Genomic DNA, 17,814 nt, shown 5'->3' with positions numbered 1-17,814 from the left:
CTTATTATAAATACAGTTGTTTGTTTAGCACTTATCATCTTGTTGTCAAAATGAAGTGCAAAATCATCCTTTGCACTTCGTTCTCATCTATGCCTTTTATCTCACTCATCCTTTTCTGTTTCACTTTTCTCCTCATCTGTTCATGGTCTAGTGGTGAGCAAAAAAGACTGCAGGCATGAAACCTCATTACTGGGAAGACAGAGTGAACGAAAGAAAAAGACACAATTAGGGGGACCACTTGAGAAATGAGAGGAGAACAAAATGAAGAGGGACGACAAAGGCAATTTATGACAAGAAACAGCTGAAAGAGTGAAAGAGGAAGAGGGATAGACAAAGAGCAAAGGGAAGAAGAGCAAGGCTTTGTCAGTTAAAGATTTAAGGTTGCTCCTCAAATGAATAAAAGCTTTAATGAGCATCAGTAAAGGTGATAAATAAAAATATAGCTAAATATCATTAACCACTCTCTGTGTGGCTAAAAACTCTCTCTCACACACACAAAACTTCTTTCATCACGAATCAAAATCTGAAAAAACTCAGATGTGACTACAGTATTAAAAACTGCTGATCACAGGCTTCAGCAAAAGGTTCATCAGATGAACAAATCACTATCAAACCATCTGCTAAGTCTCTGCTTCAGTATGCAATTCTTTGCAATGCAATGGCTTTATCCCAAATGCACAACCATGACAAAAAGTCTATTGCTGAGAAAAGAATGATCTAGTGTCTTGTAAAAAAGGGCTGGATATCAGATGAAGCACACCATCAATGTAAAACTAGCTCAGTTTAGTTGGGTGTAGGGTTTAGTCATTTAGCATTCACCGTGTGGCCGTTGATAAGCCTGACAACCAAATGTGCATCATCAATACTGTCTTCTGTTGTGGTTGCACTGATTAAAGTCACTACATTTTAGCAGCATAAGGCTCTCGTAAGGTGCTATGTGACAGTAACTGAGATTATGATGATGCACTTCTTCATCATGCAGTCATTATTAATCATGAAAGTACTTGTTGCGTCAGCATCATGCTGGTTGCGGGATTTAAAGTAAAACAAACAGGAAGCTTCACTGTCATTGCAACAAGCTGTTCCTTCATCTGGTCCTGTAGCAGTTTATAACAGAGATAGTGGCCAACGTGATTGTGGCCAATCTCACACACAGTCAAAACGAGCATGAGCCACAGTAGCACGAGACAGCAAAATATATATATTACACACACAAACAAAAACTAAACACATTTTATTTAGCACTGTAAAAAACCTATACCTCAATTTAAGTTCAGTAAGTAAATTCAGTTTCTACCACACATTTTTAAGTATAATTATTTTATAAACAACTGGCTGTACAAGTAATAATAATAAAAACATTTTTTTTAAAAACATGTTGCCATGACTAATTGATCATATAATTTTTACAGTGTACCATTCAAAAGTTTGTCATTGGTAAGATACACTCGTGAATGCTGCATTTATTTGATAACAAATACTGTAAAAACAGTGATATTGTACAATTATATTACAGTTAATTATAACAGTTAAAAATAACTAATAATAATACTTTGTTACAGTACTTACTGGTATTTTTGGGTTTTTATATTTAAGCCAACTTTTACTTTTACTCCACTACACATTTCAGTATATTACATTACATACATTATTCCAGCATACACAAAATGTATACCTTTCCCCCCGATACATTTCCCCGAAGCATATTCATTACTTACTACAAAATAGTCAGAAGTCAGAAGAACACAGACTGCAGGAAAGCAGGTTTGAAGAATCAGTTGTCTGGCGTCTGCAAGTTAGACTCCTAAAAACTCCCTTTGCTCATGTGCAAACAAGTGCGCACATGATTCATTTTCCACTCAAGTTGAGGCTGGTGTGTGCGACAATGAGTAAATACAGCTTTATAAAACAAAAACTGTGTCCATCTTCATTTCAGGCTGGAAAGCAACAAAATGTTGTTATTTTAAAGGGGGAGGGGGTCTGTTCATCTGTCTGGTTTCGACAATATATATAAAAAATGGACCAAAATATAAGAAAAAGTCTGAAGATGTTTCTAGTTACAAGCTTGAAAATATAGATGTGTTTTAAAATTTATGATATATTTTTGTCGTGTGAAAATATATTATTTCAGTGTATGGGTCAATTAACATTGTTTCCAAAGGTCTCATGTGGCATGAAAACATCCATTAGCATGATAGCAGATATAACTCATTTGCCTCTGTTAACAGGTACTAATACATTGGCACAACTGAGTACACTGTCACCTCATCAGTAATGAATTGCTTTGGGGCTACATGTGTACACGCTAGTGATCTGAAGTGGAGGTGTGCAGATAAAATCTTGTCCAGCCCTCCCTTCCATAAGGCACAAGTGAACAAAAAGCATGGGTGGCATGGACCTCTGTAACAATTCATTCAATATGTGTCTTTTCTTATGTTTTAATGAGTAAATATTGCATAAACGCTGCTCTATCAGCCCGTTTTGTTGTTCCATTCATGCACTGCTCTCTTTAGGCTTTCACTGTCTGTATTAACAATGATTATGGTCAGCTAACAGGCTGATAAGAAGAAATAATCAGAGTTGGACCTGTTTGTGAACAGTCTTTCACAAAGTCTAAAGCAATCAAGGAATGTGTTTGTATACGTGTGCTTCTTTGTTCTTTGGCAGTCCAGCTCTCAATATGGTCAATGTCTGTTTGTGTGTGTAAAACAAACAAACAAAACACGTCTGACCTTTTTCTGTCAATCTCCACATCTGTTCATAGATTATGTGTGTGTGTGCGTGTATCACTACAGTGCGTATAAATTGGCTGGCCATAATTAAATGCACAGACCTCTCCACTATCTCCACCTCCAGCACCGCACCAGTGACGCACGAGCCAGCAGCAGGAGAGTGAGTCATACAGCCCCCGGGAGCCGCACCCCTCCTTCCTCAATCTTTCTCTGCCTCTCTCTCCTTCTCATTCATTCCTTTTGCTTACATTGTTTTCATTGTCCTTTTTCTCTGTTGTCCTTTCACTCACTTTAGCATTCAGTGTATTCTTAAAAACTCTCAGTCATGCATCACCTTGTTTTTCTCTTTGATTGTTCTGTTCACTTTGCTTGCTTCCTCTCACATGCACACATGTTTATAGCTTTACAGACAATGCTTGTTTTAGTGTTACAAATATGCAGTATTCTGTTATCAGGCAAAGATGAAGGTGTCAAATTAATATCCATATGGCAGTAATATAGATCTATAATATAAAATGTTTCAATGGTGGTTGGTTGACATCCTGTTAACACAATAAACATGTTAGGCAGCGATTACAGCTTGTGCTTGTGATGATTAAAATATTTAAAATATCAAAAACATTTGAGGAAGAAAAAAATAAAAAATAAATAAATATATATATATATATATATATATATATATATATATATAGGCAATATAATTTCTGTATAATGTATTTTAAAATGTATTGTTTAACATAATTGCACTAATAGCACTATGGAATGAAAAAAAAAACATTCACAATTCAAAATACTGGTTAAACACCAGTGAAAAAAAATCATTATTAAAAATGTATTCATATTAACACAGGACATTGGGCACTATTTTATGACATTGGAACTTTTCTGAGTGTAAACAAGCCTAGTGCCAAACCACTGGCCTGTGGAAAAGCACATTTACCAGCATTACATAAATTTGACCCTCCCTCGCAGCTCAGTAAGCTTTACTGGCATCGTATTGAGGGTTGATGTGGCAGTATGCGGAGTGAGAAGTATGTGCATGGGTGTTTTATCAACAGATGACACACCATCTGGAGGCTAAAGGTAATGGTGTGATCAAGCACATGACTGCACACATTTGCTGCCACAGAATCTCTATGATGCTCATTAATCATTGCAGATTTAATGAATAAAAATTTCATGTAGTAATATGAATATGACAAAATTGTCCTAACAGAATCTTAAGGTGTGAGTGAGTTCATGTGTGTGGGAAAGAGCTTGTGAAATGACGTTGAGAAACTGTGTAGACAGTCGTAGGAATTGCAGTGGCCTCTCTCTCTCTCTCTCTCTCTCTCTCCCTGCCCACACGTGTGCAGTGGGGGGTGAAAGTGTGTGGGAGAGAGTCCAGTTCCAAACAAGGCGGTAAATCGTCAGGTCCAATAACATCAGCTCTATTGCACTACAACAAAACCACAGAAAAACAGAGGAAAAGAACGACTAATGCGTATTGACATTATGGGGCGTCTGAAATTAAAAGGGGAAATAAGTGCATTATTTATTTTTTAAAGGATAATTAAATCTTAATTCATTAGCATTCTATGTGCCAAAAGCAAGATTGCATTTGACAAATGAACACTCTTGAAAATAAAGGTTCCAAAAGCTGGTTTTCACACCATTTTTGGGTTTCCCACAGAGCCTTTCAGTGAGCATTTACATTATTATTTGCTATATTTAACAAATAATCCAACAGACCCCTCACCAAACAACCAGACTGGGTGCCAGGATGTCTTTGAACGACCCCCAGGACACTGGTTACCATGGCAGCCAGGACATCTCAGTCAACATAGCTGTTATGGCCAAATGTAATCCTGAGATTTACACTCACTTAATTCACTGTGGAACAGACACATACTGTCTATAGAAAATTGCTTATTTCAGTAATTCACAGATAACCATTTCCATGAATGAACATTGTGTATACTGTATAATTGCTATTTTGTATATTGTCTTTTGTATTGTTGTATCATATACTGTTTTATGCATGCCTTATGTTAGAATTATTACATAGTGTAACCCCATTGGTACCACGTTTGATATCAAAATAACCTTTGTTTAGTCCACCATCCATTGGGGCATACCACCTCCTCATAACATGCATTGTGTGCTTGTTATATTAATCTTTCCCACCAAATGTTTACATTACCATTGGCTTACTGACCCCCCTGGAGGTTTGACCTTGCCAGAAGTTGAAAGTTGAGTTGAGTGCTTTCTTCTCAAGCACTCTTAACTTCTTGTCTCTCAGACATCCCGTCCAACCACGACCCGCGGGGACTCCCCACACCATCAAGACATCAAAGTTGCAGCAAGTCATGTTGCAAGACAAGTTTTGTGTCAGTGTTTATTTAATAAAATTTGTGCACAAATTACATGTGTTTCTGATTCTGCCACTGCTTGTGGATAATGTCCCTTTAATGATCCAATCTTGTAACGTGCTCTAATGCACTAGTACTGTAAGAAAGTTATTTTCTGTGGCCACACCAATATAATTTCTTAGAGCTGGCATGACATTACACTAAATGTTTGCTGGAAGAAACATTAGTTGATGGTAATATTAATTCTGCTACAGTTACTACTGGCAGCTGATACAAATAATTGTAATTAACTGTAATTATTTGTATTACCCTTTTGAGATAATCTGCTACAGTACATATGTACATAAAGTACCTATATTAAATCCTTCTTAAAGTACCAAAGAAGATTCTTGATGGACCCATATATGTCAATAAAAACCTTTATTTTTAAAGGGTATTTGTAAACTGAAGTAGCAATACAGATACATGAGTGTAATGCATTATTGAAAAAGAAAAATGTAGGCCAGTACTTGGTTCTTAATTGGATTTTGAGATATGGGCATATGAAATCCCGAAATGGGGAATGGTGACTTTGGGTCCCCTGAAAATATGATTTAAAACATGCTGTGTATTGTAAATAACAATGATTTATACTTGAAATAATTGTGTAAGTGGTAAAACATAAACAGGGATAAAATGAGTTATAAGTTTAGAAACATTTTGAGTCTCCCTCTCCCTTGCCTCACAGTGCTTTGGTTAGACAACAGTTGGCTTTGTTCTCTCTCAACGCTGTGTGTAAGGATATTTTATTCACTTCTGATTATTTTCTATTTAATACAGATGATGTTAACATATTTTCAGTGAGTTTGCCATGTCAACAATAATAAAAAAGTTAAAAACTCAAGCCCGAAAACGGCCCGAAACTCAAAATCACAACCTTTGGATTACGAGTCCAAATCTCTAACCATTAGGTCACAACTTCTCAGACTCTGTTACCTGCTTGAGGGGAAATGGTTGTCAGGTTTTCATAACAAAACCCACCCAATTTCTACTTAAAAGTAACCAAAAACTATACCAAACTATCTGTGTTTTAAGGGGGTCCCCCAGTAAAAATCGAGTTCTGGGTGCTAAACTACATGTTATTAGGGTCGCTTCAACCTGCGGACATGAAAAACAAATCACGACAACAGTGATAAGTAGCCCAATTCCCAAAACCGTGGACCTGGCAACACTGTGATTGACAGTAGCCTAATGTCTACAACGGACATGAGCGATGTCACGGCGCAACCACAACAGCTTGAAGTTGTCTGCTTTGGCAAAGTCTCCCTGCTGCACTAATAGAAGTAAGCCATTCCTCTGTGTATACATATCTTTACAAGTATAATTTTAGCTGTATTATTTATGTCCCCTTCAAAAATGTTATCTTTATTGTCCCCCCCTATTGTTAGTAAGGCTCATCATTCTATACTTTTCCTCCCAGAACACGTTCAATTTCAGGCCCATCTGTTTTTTACTTTAATGCATCAGTTTTTGAATCAATGCTTAAAACATGCAGCTCAGGCTCAAATAAAGCTGGCTAATCTTACAGAGATAAAGCCCAGAATAAAAGTCAGTAGAGTTTATCTTTGTTTAGTACAGCTAATGTGAAAATGGTTTTAAAGGTTGAGATAACTATCACAATTTGTACAGTATGTACTTACATATAAAGGTGATGAAAGTGGTTTCCAAGGCTTAGAAATTAAAAGATGTAAGCTTAGACAGTGTTTCAATATGTTCAATATGTATCAATATCAATGACACTAAAAAGGTCACTAGGCCTGGATGCTCTGGGCGGGTGATGGGGGAGGGGGGGTGAATCATTCAGCATGTTCTTTACCTCCTTCATAGTTGCCTTTGTCTGGTTGAGTCCCTATTTTCATCTTGTTGTCAAATCAGCTGTGGTAAAAGAATATTTGAATGGTTTGCTGGAACCCAGAATGTGTCAAAAGTGATTCTGTTGTTTTTGATCTTCTAACAATTAAGTCATGTAGGCCATTCATCAACATCGTGGACGCTTATAAATCACATCAGGCTGTGGTTTTTCACTCTAAATTGAATCTGCAGGGAGGAGGTAAATACCATGCTATTTCAAAGACAAGTAGCCACAGATTAAATCTAAACAGTTTCATAAGAGTCCGGCTGTGCAGAGCACTGAAGTGCATTGCAAATATCAGTTTATCAAAATGATGTCCTCTAGCTACCAATTGTTTGCCTTTTTACAAGTTACAAATAATATGTCCCCATTCTATATCATGACAGATCAGTTTAGTGGGAAACTTTCTTTTCATGAGGAATCCAAATGAAAAAAACTGATCAAGTGATTTCTCTGTATGGATGTATTTGCATGACGAAAACATAGCATTAAGAAAAGACTGTGGTCAGCTGTAAAATCTACTGTACAGATGATAGATCTAACTCAACATTGGCTGTGGCATGTTGACAATCAGTTACATAAGCCTAGTCAAACACTGAATTGTTCAATTATATGATCACTGATTGAAGCTTGCGAAAAAAAAAGTTTCTTTGGCAGAATGACGACAACAACAACAACAACAAAGAAGACATTGTAAGGTTGCAGTCATAACAAAAGGCTTACTAAAAAATTTAAACAGCTGAATGCATGCTCTGTAAGTGCTGCATTATATAGATTATACAGTATAGTGTATTGACAACGTGACACATCCATGTATGACCACATTCCATTGCTGGCAGTTTTAGAGGACAATCAATATACGCAATGGAAATATATAATGGTATTTTAAAGATTATTTGTTCACTTTAACAGTCTTAAAATATAATGTACTTCAGCATATATGCGATTCCCACCACAGATGTGGGCTGTTCCATAAATAGAACCATCAATGGCTCTGCATGTCTCTTCACTGGCAGTTCATTTTCCAACATTGGTAAATTATTGATTCCCATGGCCGTGTACAAATGTGCACTTTTTTTTTTTTTTACATTTTGTCACATCATGTCATTTCATGCAATTCACTTGAACATAAATGTACTTTTATCCCATTTGTGTTGGGTAGTATAGGGTGAACATATGTCATGGTTGGGAATTCCTTAACTGCCTAAAATTTCCAGGTGTTGGCTTTGTTTTTGCTATTGACATGCTCTCTAAAGTCCTTATACATTATATGTACATGTATTTACATGCTTTGGCAGTACTAAGGTAGATCCCATCTTCTTTCAGGCAGTGTTTGATCAACTATGTACAACTTTTTTGTCATTACCCTCAGTAAGCACGAAAACAGTTAGGATTACAAACCAAAACCCAGACATTTTAGGCAATTTAAATATATGGCCATCCTAGTGTTAGGCCTGCATGAATCTTTTTTGTTGTTATTTGGCATGGAAACTGGGAATGTGGTTCCTTGTTCCCAGCATGTTTTGATTGGGAATACATGGGAAATGCACCAAAAAAAAAAAAAAAAACTTAAGATTACCCATTGCCTACTATTGGGCCAAATGAGAAATACTGTGTTAATTAATGTGACTGGAATTTGTTTCCGCTATTGATTTAAATGGAACAACCCCGAATATTTGTTATATCAAAGGTAGGCGTTTTTCAAAATGGGAAGGTGGTGCTCGCATGTTGTCAAATTGACAGGGGAACTCTATTTGGATAGTACTGTGTTAGCAAGAATCTCCTCGCATTGTTTGCACGTAAGCGTGGGCAGGAAGGCTCTGTCACATATCCAGTCTAAGGGCATCCCTCCCACGGTTAGTTGTTTAAATCGATAATAAATGGATTATTATTTTTTTTAAAGCGCCCTTGGAAGGCTTGGGGTGCATAAATTATGTTTGCTGTAGCACGAGAGATTCATCTGGGGAAGACCAAGACACAGTGGATGCCGCAACATTAACTCGCAGTCAGAGCCGGGAGAACAAACGATCAGTTTGCGCCGCCTCCGCCTTTGCAAAGAACGCCAACGCGGCGTTTCCCATCCTGCGACTTACGCAGCCCAGGGCGGAAATGATGGAAGTGGAAGAATTTCTCTTTCGGCTTCAGGAGATCATAGTGGGATAGGTCATTTGTCAACAGAGTGCTGTTATTACTCGGAGGCAGAACGTACCTCTTCAGTTGCCTGCTCCTGTGACACAATCGACATGCAGAGACACTATCTTTTCCAACAGCCATGTCAAGCCACTGTCAACTCATTCTCACAATGGGCTAATCCAATTAGTTCAAGTTTAACATAATTAGTATTAAACTTTAGATCGATATATTAACGGTTCTTTAATTGCAACAGGAAAAAGAAGATTTAAGCACATTTAAAATAATTTAACTAATGGCTCTAGAGCTTCCTCGCTAGTTCTATGGTCTGAAGAAAATTGGGGGAGGAGTACAATAAAGAGAACGCTTGGACTGCATGAAAAGAGCACCCCACAGTTTTCTAAATTAGGCTACTTTACGTGGATAAGTGTTTTAATCACCGGTTTAGCTCGTGCAGAGATGCGGCCTTTTCCATCGTCCATTCTGCATCTATGTTCTTGACAACAACTTAATGCGTGTCGATCTGCTCAAGTACAGACCTTCCACGTTGGTTGGTTAGCCCTGTAAAACAATTTCACTAGTGATGCTGCAAAACTTAATACGTGCAAAATGAACAATTTTCATTTTAAAAGGAAAAAGAAGTGGTCCGCCCGGAAACATTCTGAAAACAAGCTTGAAAATAAAAAAGGGAATGATTAGGTCTGCACCACCGAGTTCATCATAACATTAATGAATTTAATTATATAGCCAAAGTTGCTTAAAGCTATCATTGCTTTATCGTTGCTTAAAGGTTTCATCATCCTAGTGCCAAACAAACCCTTTGTTTTGTCCGTGAAAAAAAATAAAGTAGATGTTGGGGATGACAGTCTCAGTCACATTTACTTTAGTAGAGAAAAAAGATGGAGTGAATGGTGACTGAGACTGTTCCTAACATCTACTAAAACAACATAAGGGTGAATAATAATGACAGAAAAAAATACCTTTTGGGTGATCTAGGCTTTTAAAATTTCAGCTGTTTGTTCAAACAGATAAAGTGGTCACTGAAAACTATACTGCTGACAAAAGGCATTTTTTTCTTTCACTTTTTTTCTTTCACAGTCGAACTGCTCATTCATTACATTTACCAACTATAGCGTCTCTGTAACACTCCTGTAATCCTAACAATTAGGAAGGAAATGTGCATTAAATAGCCTATAGAACGAAATACAACTTTACATTAGATGTGGCATAACGCTGATTGTCAGCAATGATGCATTCTACACAATAGGCTATTGTTGCAAATTTAAATAGTGTTTACTTCTCGAGAACATTTTAAGATACCATAACCTGTCGTATCTATGCAGCTTAAAAACTGTCGTTTCATCACGTTGGATAAGTGGCATACAGAAACACTATATAGGCTAATAACATTGTAGTTTAAACGTTTATTGTCCAATTGCACCTTGTAGAAAAATGCGTTCAGACATACATTTCAAACCATCCTGTCATGTTACGAGTGCGGAACAAAACGTGTAGGCTATAATATGCGATTGTGGTCGCTTTTTCACCCTGTACTGAGGATTCATTCGCCAGCTGTTTCTTCTGTGAATTTCATGGTGTAATTACATTAATACGTTTTCTAGTGAGGCAATGCACATCGTGATGAGGATCGTTGGTTCCTTTGTGTTGCGCTGTCAGCATGCAGCTGCATCTGGAAGAGATCGGTCTCGCTCTCCCCGGGTTGTCTAGCCCTCTCTACTCGGCGAAAAAAAAAGTACTATTTCATTCATCCCGTTTCCTTCCATTCATCTGGGCACTGCAGCGTAGCGGAGACTCGAGGTTCGATCAGCACGAAAATTCTTATCAATGGAGAGGGTGACGTCAATGAGCTAGAGTGACGTGCAGTCACGTGGGCGCAGCGGGGCCGAAATAAAAACACGGAGAGCTGACCGTGGTACTGAAAATATCCCAAAGCGCCGTGGAAGAAAAGCCAAACAGACGACTTTTACAAACGAAAACACTTTACAAACAAAACTGCAACATTCAACCAAATAATTTATTATTGAAGCGGATCCTTATAGGCTACCTAGATAACTTAAATACAAAGTTTGAAGAGGAGACAATTTGTGCGTCGGACTGCCCACTGACAGGATTCCCGGTAAGTCCCGGTTTTCTTTTTATAGTAACAAGCAATATAATGGTAGAAGCCTTGGGAAAATAAATGTATATTATAATAGGGACAGAAGGAACTAAATAAAAACGTAAAATATTTTCTATATTAGTATAAAAAACCCTTCAAAAACACATTTAAAAATGTGCATATAAAAAAGTAGTTAATATATACAAAGTATAACATTTAATAAAATCTACATAATTATTGGTAAAGGCGGTAATGCAACTTATTAATACCACTTTAGTGATACTAAATATTGCAGTGATGACTTATACACGTAATGATGACGATGATAGGTCTAATCAATAGCACAGCTCTCATAATGATTTTTACCACGCCCTTGCTAATGCTTTCATCATCTTTCTCATCACCATAGCACCAGATACCCAAAATAACAACATCGAGTCCAATCACAAAAGCACACGAGAGACACGGAGATAAAAACATGTTGTTTTACTTTGACTTGCCTTGACTTTTGCCTGTTGGAGTCCAGTCTGACTTTAATTTTACATACGTATGGAGCAGAGAAATGTTGACACGACATTTTACAGCAGTGAGTTCACGATATGTTTTCATGTTGATTGGGTTCAATTTGTGATTACATTATGGCCAGGTTTAAATCTTAATTCTAATAGATCTGTTTTAAGACAGAAGATTAAGGGCCTACTTGAGGACAAGGGTTCTTAGAGCCGGATTGCTTACGTGCTTTGTTGATGAGAACTCCCCAGTGTGCGCTGTCATTGGCGGCAGTTAAAGAGGGCGTAAGGAGTTGTGGCTACATTGTGGAGACATGATTTCTAATACTAACAAGTGAATCACTCCAAATTGGAGAGGATATATATACTTTTTTTATCAAAATGAGAAAGAGTTTCTGCAGCATTTCACATATGGCAAACACTGATGTCAAACTTTAGACTTGTAAATCCATGCATTCAAAGCGACTTGGCACATATTTGACGATTGCAGCAGTATTTGCTCGAGCAACGGCAAGTGGAAATCTAGCTACACAACCAGATTTAACCATAAACATCCGTGTCGTGATAAGCATACCATGAGCTCCACAATCGCTTAATTTTCAGTTCAAACTTAATTTGAGATAACTATGCTGTTTTATCCACGTTCATTGATATTGCGCTTCCGAAGCTTTGAAATCCAAATTGCATGGGGTGTTTCATCCATACGAGTATTTTTTTTTTTTTTTTTGGTGGGGATCTCAAACTTGTTTTTCATGGTCATACTAAGATCCTCAGATCATGTTTGTATTGCTTACTCATTAACCTCCCCCCCATCGGAAGGGCTCCCCCTAAGGCGCTTTTCCTCCTAAATGTACTTTATTAGGACCGCGCTGCGTGTGCGAGCAATAACGTGCACAAAATCGTTTCCGAGCCTTCACGAAACGCACCAGCTCAAGCCACAGAGCCAATTAGAATGCCTTTCCAATTTCAGCCAAGCAGCAGGTAATAAAACATAAATTATACCTTACAGATACACCACCACCGATTATTATTATTATTATTATTATTGTGTGTGTGTGTGTGTGTGTGTGTGTGTGTGAAATATAAATATGGTATGTTATTTTAGTTTGTTGTATGATCTCTCCAGAACATAAGAATACTCACAGGATGACAAAGGAAAAAAAATTGCTCAAGTGCACATTAACAATAGTTCTTCCATTACAGCAATAAGAAAATGGGTCATGAAATCCTCTCAGCAAATGCAAGTAATTCATAAAAATATTTATATATAATAGACAGTGAGTGTTGCATTCAGGCAGTCTGCAAAGAAGTGAATCACAAAATGTGTCCATCTTACCTGAGAAAATCCTTCATCTTTTGCTATATTGCTGTAAAGTAATGTGTACTCAAATTCATTTTCAAATTCAAATTCATTCAATACTACATAATTGTCACAAAAGTACATCAAAACACCATATACATATAAAGCACACATATAAAATAAGTTATTTGGCAGTATCAGATTTGATCTTTGACCATTTTTGTACTTTTGTCTTTCAGATTCAACACATATGTGCGGTCATGATCTGGTGCCAACAAACTTCAAATGTCCCATTCATTTTCCTGTTCATGTTATTTAGCCTCACGTTCAATCCTGCAACCTTCAGTCCAGTGACCGCAGATAGAAACACAGCAAGTGACAACTATGCAGCATCCTCCTCCGCTCAATATACTGAACCAGCTGAGGAACAGGGCATGCTACATGAAGAAAATGAAGATGATGATGAACTCTTCAAAGACGTGGATCCTAGAACTCTAGCAGCAGTCCTTCTCGAGGCCCTCAACCAGCCCCAGAAGGAAAAGATGAGTGAACGAGAAGATAAGGGAACAGAAGTGGAAAAGGAGAAGGATCTTCAGGGTGCAACAAGAGACCAAGATAGTCATAAAGAGCTGGAGCTGGTCATGGCAGCTGCTGCAGCCCAAGGAAAAGATGAGAAAGAAAGAGAGGAGGAAGAGGAGAAAAAAAGGGCTGAGGAGGAGGAACGGCTAACGGAAAAAGTGACGAGCCGCACCACCAGTCAGACACTACCATTAAATGAGCAGGTGGACCCACAGGAGGGGACCACAAAAGAGGAGTTGATCAAGGAGAAGGAGAGGCAGGAGCCAGAGAGAGGAGAACTGGCGGAGGAGGAAGAGCAGCTGAGTCCAGAGGAAGTGAAGAATTTGGAGACTATGTTAGAGGAATTCCAGAGCTACAGCACAGCCACTAAGAGAGAGCGTGACACGTCCACAGGCCAGAGGGAGAGCCGTGGGGAGTATTTCGATTACCTGGACCTTAATGGCCTAATGAACAATAAGATCAAGCCTAAAGCTAAAGGCAATGACCTAGCACTGTCCAAGAAGAAGCTAAAGTGGCAGCTTGAACAAGAAAAGAACAAAATTCTGAATACAGGCAATTTCATGGATGACTTTACCAACAACCTTGCTGACCCAGAGGAAGAAGAGGAAGACCAAGAGGACGAAGAGCAGCTGAGCCCTGAACAAGAGGAAACTCTGGCCAAAGCAGAGCAAGAGGAGGTACGAAGACAAGCAGCAGAAGCACAAAGAGCCAAAGCGGAGGAAGAAAAGCTTGCAGATATTGCATCCGACATGCTCCTGAAATACATCATGAAACAGGACAAGAAAAAGTACCAAGACAACAATGGTGCAGAAGACAAGCGCTCTGATGAGGAGGACACTGGTAATGATGATGATGACATTGACCCACAGACTATCGATAAGCTGATTGAGATCTCCAGCAAGCTGCATCTTCCTGCTGATGATGTGGTGGACATCATTAACGATGTGGAGAAGAAGAAGAAAAAAGATGCTCCTGAAAATCTCCCGTGGCAACGTCCTCTCGTGCCGCCTCCAGCCCCCGTTGGACCTTCTATGCCGTTACGGAAATCTCATCCTTCAAAACCTCCTCAACCGAACACAAACCCATTAAAAGTCTGGTTCAAAGAAAGGGCCTCGGTCAAGCCCAGCAAGCAAGACATTTGGACGAGGCAGCAGTGGCCCTTTCGTACTTACCCTTCCTACAATATCTATCAAAAACCCTACCGGGCATATTACCCAATCTATGTCCCACCTACAAACCCAAGATCCCGCTACTATCCCAAGCCTTCTTTCTCCCTCAATGACGTCTTGGGAAACTCACTGGACTATGACTTTGATTACTCCCCCAGACGGAAGTCTCATCTCTGGGCACAGTCTCGCCAAAGACTTCAACCAGCCTTCCAGAGAAACCTCTACTTCCCTCACTCTCAGACTTTCAAAGCTGTACCTTTGCCTAAACCCCGGTCACCTCTGCGTCATTGGCCGTCCTTCTATTACCCAGCCCGAGCTCCTGTAGTCACCAGGGAGGATGATTACTATAGTCCGCTGAGGCAGCCGCCACAGGACAGTGAAGAGAAGCTGGAGAACTTCATTGAGAGGGTCTTTATGAAACATCCCAGGATGTTTCATTAAGCAGACTGGGGGAAAAACAGATTGACGAGGTAAAGGAGGAGTAGGGGAAAGCGAAAGGGAACAACTTAAAGACTGTTCATAGCCAACCTATCACATTCTGGTTTCCTTTGCTGAAAATAAGTTCCATCATACTCATTTATTTGCTTCAGACAGAACATATTTAGGACCTTCATGTCCACACCTTCTACCCCTTGAGAGACTGAAAGACCAGCAAAGCTACTGGAGCAGTGAGAGGAAAGGGTGCTTAAATATTTCAAATACCCAACACTGCATGAAGGAGCAGATACCTGATAACATGAAACACCATGTTTTCATCCAATTCAAAGACATTCAAGATGGAATCTTAAAAGACTTGCCAGTATTACGGAAGCAACTCCATTTACCAAGACTTATTTAAGTACCTTGTTTTGTTTTATATATTTTGGACATTTCAAATGACAGTGGTCAATATCATTGATCACAATGTAGAAGGATAGCAAAAAATATTCTAATTGCACCTTTAAAGAATGCAAACACGTAGATTTATTCAAACAGAGAAACCATCACAGTGCCATAATGGTGGAAATATACATTTAGTTTATTCCATACACCAAATGTATTAAGTCTTACTTGAACCTCAAAGTATTCTGCTTGAGCATTTACCAATTGTGTGTTCACTTGTGAAACAAAGAGGACACACTCGAAGTCTTGTACATAGAATTAGTTTCTTATCGCTGTCTGCATTTAGAATGCGTTTATACCATTGTTTTTTATGCAAAAAGATAGATAGTTGGTGCGAAGGACATTCATACATTCCAACGATTTCTAAGAAACAAATTTATTATTTCATAGAAGCCGTTTTGAATACAACTTTTAATTGCCTTAAGACACTCTCTTCCCCTTTTCAGATGAGCAGCATTTTTGTCACAGAGTGGGTGAAAGGTTTGTTCTCAAGCTCATAAACTGGAAAGCAGTGATCAGCCTTTTAACATGTTTTACAAATAAAACAAATATATAAAGAGAATTAAAAACATTTCATGTTTGTGGTTTCAAATGTGTCAAATGTTAATGGATCTTTCAAGAGTAACCTTGACTGTACGACAGTTTCCAAAAATCAATCGCTGGGCCAATGAGAGCTCAGTCAAAATAGCATAGACCATCTATTAAATCAAATGATTACCATTCACATGGGAAGGAAGTAATCTAGATCTACTCAATATCAGTGTTATAATTAAGCAAAAGTGTAAATCAGTAAAATCATATTTCCCTTATAAAATAGTTGAACCAGTGGAGGAGAAGAATTTCTGCATGTTGCTGTAAACTTGCACCTAAAAATATCTTTAAAGAAATTATGAGCATTAAAAAAATATATGAATGTCTAGTGAATCCAAGTAAAAATGCCATTGAGTCTTGTGTGAGGAAAAAATGTTTATGTCCTTTCTAGATGCATCTTGGACGTAACGTAATAAACATGCGTTTGCTGGATGTAAATAACCGCATGTTGATGACTAGTTTTGCTACACAGAGAGAAATAAATAAACTTGACTATTTTTTATTAAGATTGTTTCTAAATTCCTTCTTGGAAAGAACTTGGTTGTGAGATTTGCACACATCTCATACATTTATTTACACACTGTTAGTTCCTGCATATAGCACACTCAAATTAAATTCAGCACGAATTGCTACAAATTTAAAGATTTGATCAACCTTGTTCCATTACTTGATGGTACCATAAAACCTTATAACAGACAAAAGCATGTTGAGACAATATACTTACAATATACAATATACTGAGATCAGAGTACATTACCAAAAGGAAGTTAAACGTTAACATTCACAGAGCCAGAGTGAAAATCTTTCAATGATGATCTCTCTAATGAGCTCATTTGATCAGCAATTAACTGAACAAAATGTGTGAACCCCAGAGCCAATCAATGCCATGTAATGTCTCTGTAATTGCATGCCAAGTCAAATTTTCTCTTAGCTTTGATATGCTGTACGTGAGCAAACACAGACATGTATATGAAAGCACATATTATTAAGGACAAAGGAATATTAAAATGTGGCTAGAGGACATATTTACTGTTGAAAAGGGTTATGACAAGAAACTGTACGCTATGTAACAAGCAAGGAAGCAGGGCAGGGGTCTTGACTAATGAGAGACTGAGCACCTTAGCACTAACTAGGACTGCTGCGTGCAATCAAAGACTTTCAGCAAGGAAGGCTGTTCTAGGTGAGAGACGTCCCACTATCACACCACATAAGACAGGTTTAGGAGTGAAGTTTGCTTTGCATTCATGTAAATAAACTTGAAGGGATAGTTCACTGAAGAAAATAAAATCTGTTATCATTTACTCGCCTTCATGTCTTGAAGTCATAGGAATCCCAAATAAAATAGATTTTCATTATATGAAGAAAAAAATAAGTTTTTTTTTTTTTCTCTATCTGCTTTTATGTTCAGTGTAAGAATGAAAATCATGCAGGTTTGGAAAAACATGAGGGTGATTAGATGATGACAGAACTTTTTTTGGATCAACTATTTTGAAAGAATATAACTCACCTGCATTAAAAAGCCTATATACAGTAAATGAAGCCCAAATTAATTACTTTTGTC

At 38.0% G+C, this 17,814-nt stretch overlaps 1 protein-coding gene across 1 annotated transcript; it reads left to right on the top strand.

Annotated features, from left to right (window-relative positions):
* The first annotated feature begins 10,833 nt into the window (after nucleotides 1-10,833).
* Nucleotides 10,834-16,759, top strand: LOC128017072 (neurosecretory protein VGF-like). The gene is made up of 2 exons (XM_052602211.1): nucleotides 10,834-11,241; nucleotides 13,272-16,759. The coding sequence occupies exon 2, from the start codon at nucleotides 13,293-13,295 to the stop codon at nucleotides 15,219-15,221; it is 1,929 nt and encodes a 642-aa protein (XP_052458171.1). The 5' UTR covers nucleotides 10,834-11,241; nucleotides 13,272-13,292; the 3' UTR covers nucleotides 15,222-16,759.
* Nucleotides 16,760-17,814: the final 1,055 nt, after the last annotated feature.

Source organism: Carassius gibelio, chromosome A7 (assembly GCF_023724105.1).
Source record: "Carassius gibelio isolate Cgi1373 ecotype wild population from Czech Republic chromosome A7, carGib1.2-hapl.c, whole genome shotgun sequence".
NCBI classification, from domain to species: domain Eukaryota; kingdom Metazoa; phylum Chordata; class Actinopteri; order Cypriniformes; family Cyprinidae; genus Carassius; species Carassius gibelio.
The sequence above is the reverse complement of the archived record's forward strand: the minus strand, read 5'-3'. Positions and strand labels throughout refer to the sequence as shown.

What these genes read in the sequence shown, in the direction of transcription:
- LOC128017072 (XM_052602211.1), top strand. Translation starts at nt 13,293, where the DNA reads ATGATCTGGTGCCAACAAACTTCAAATGTCCCATTCATTTTCCTGTTC.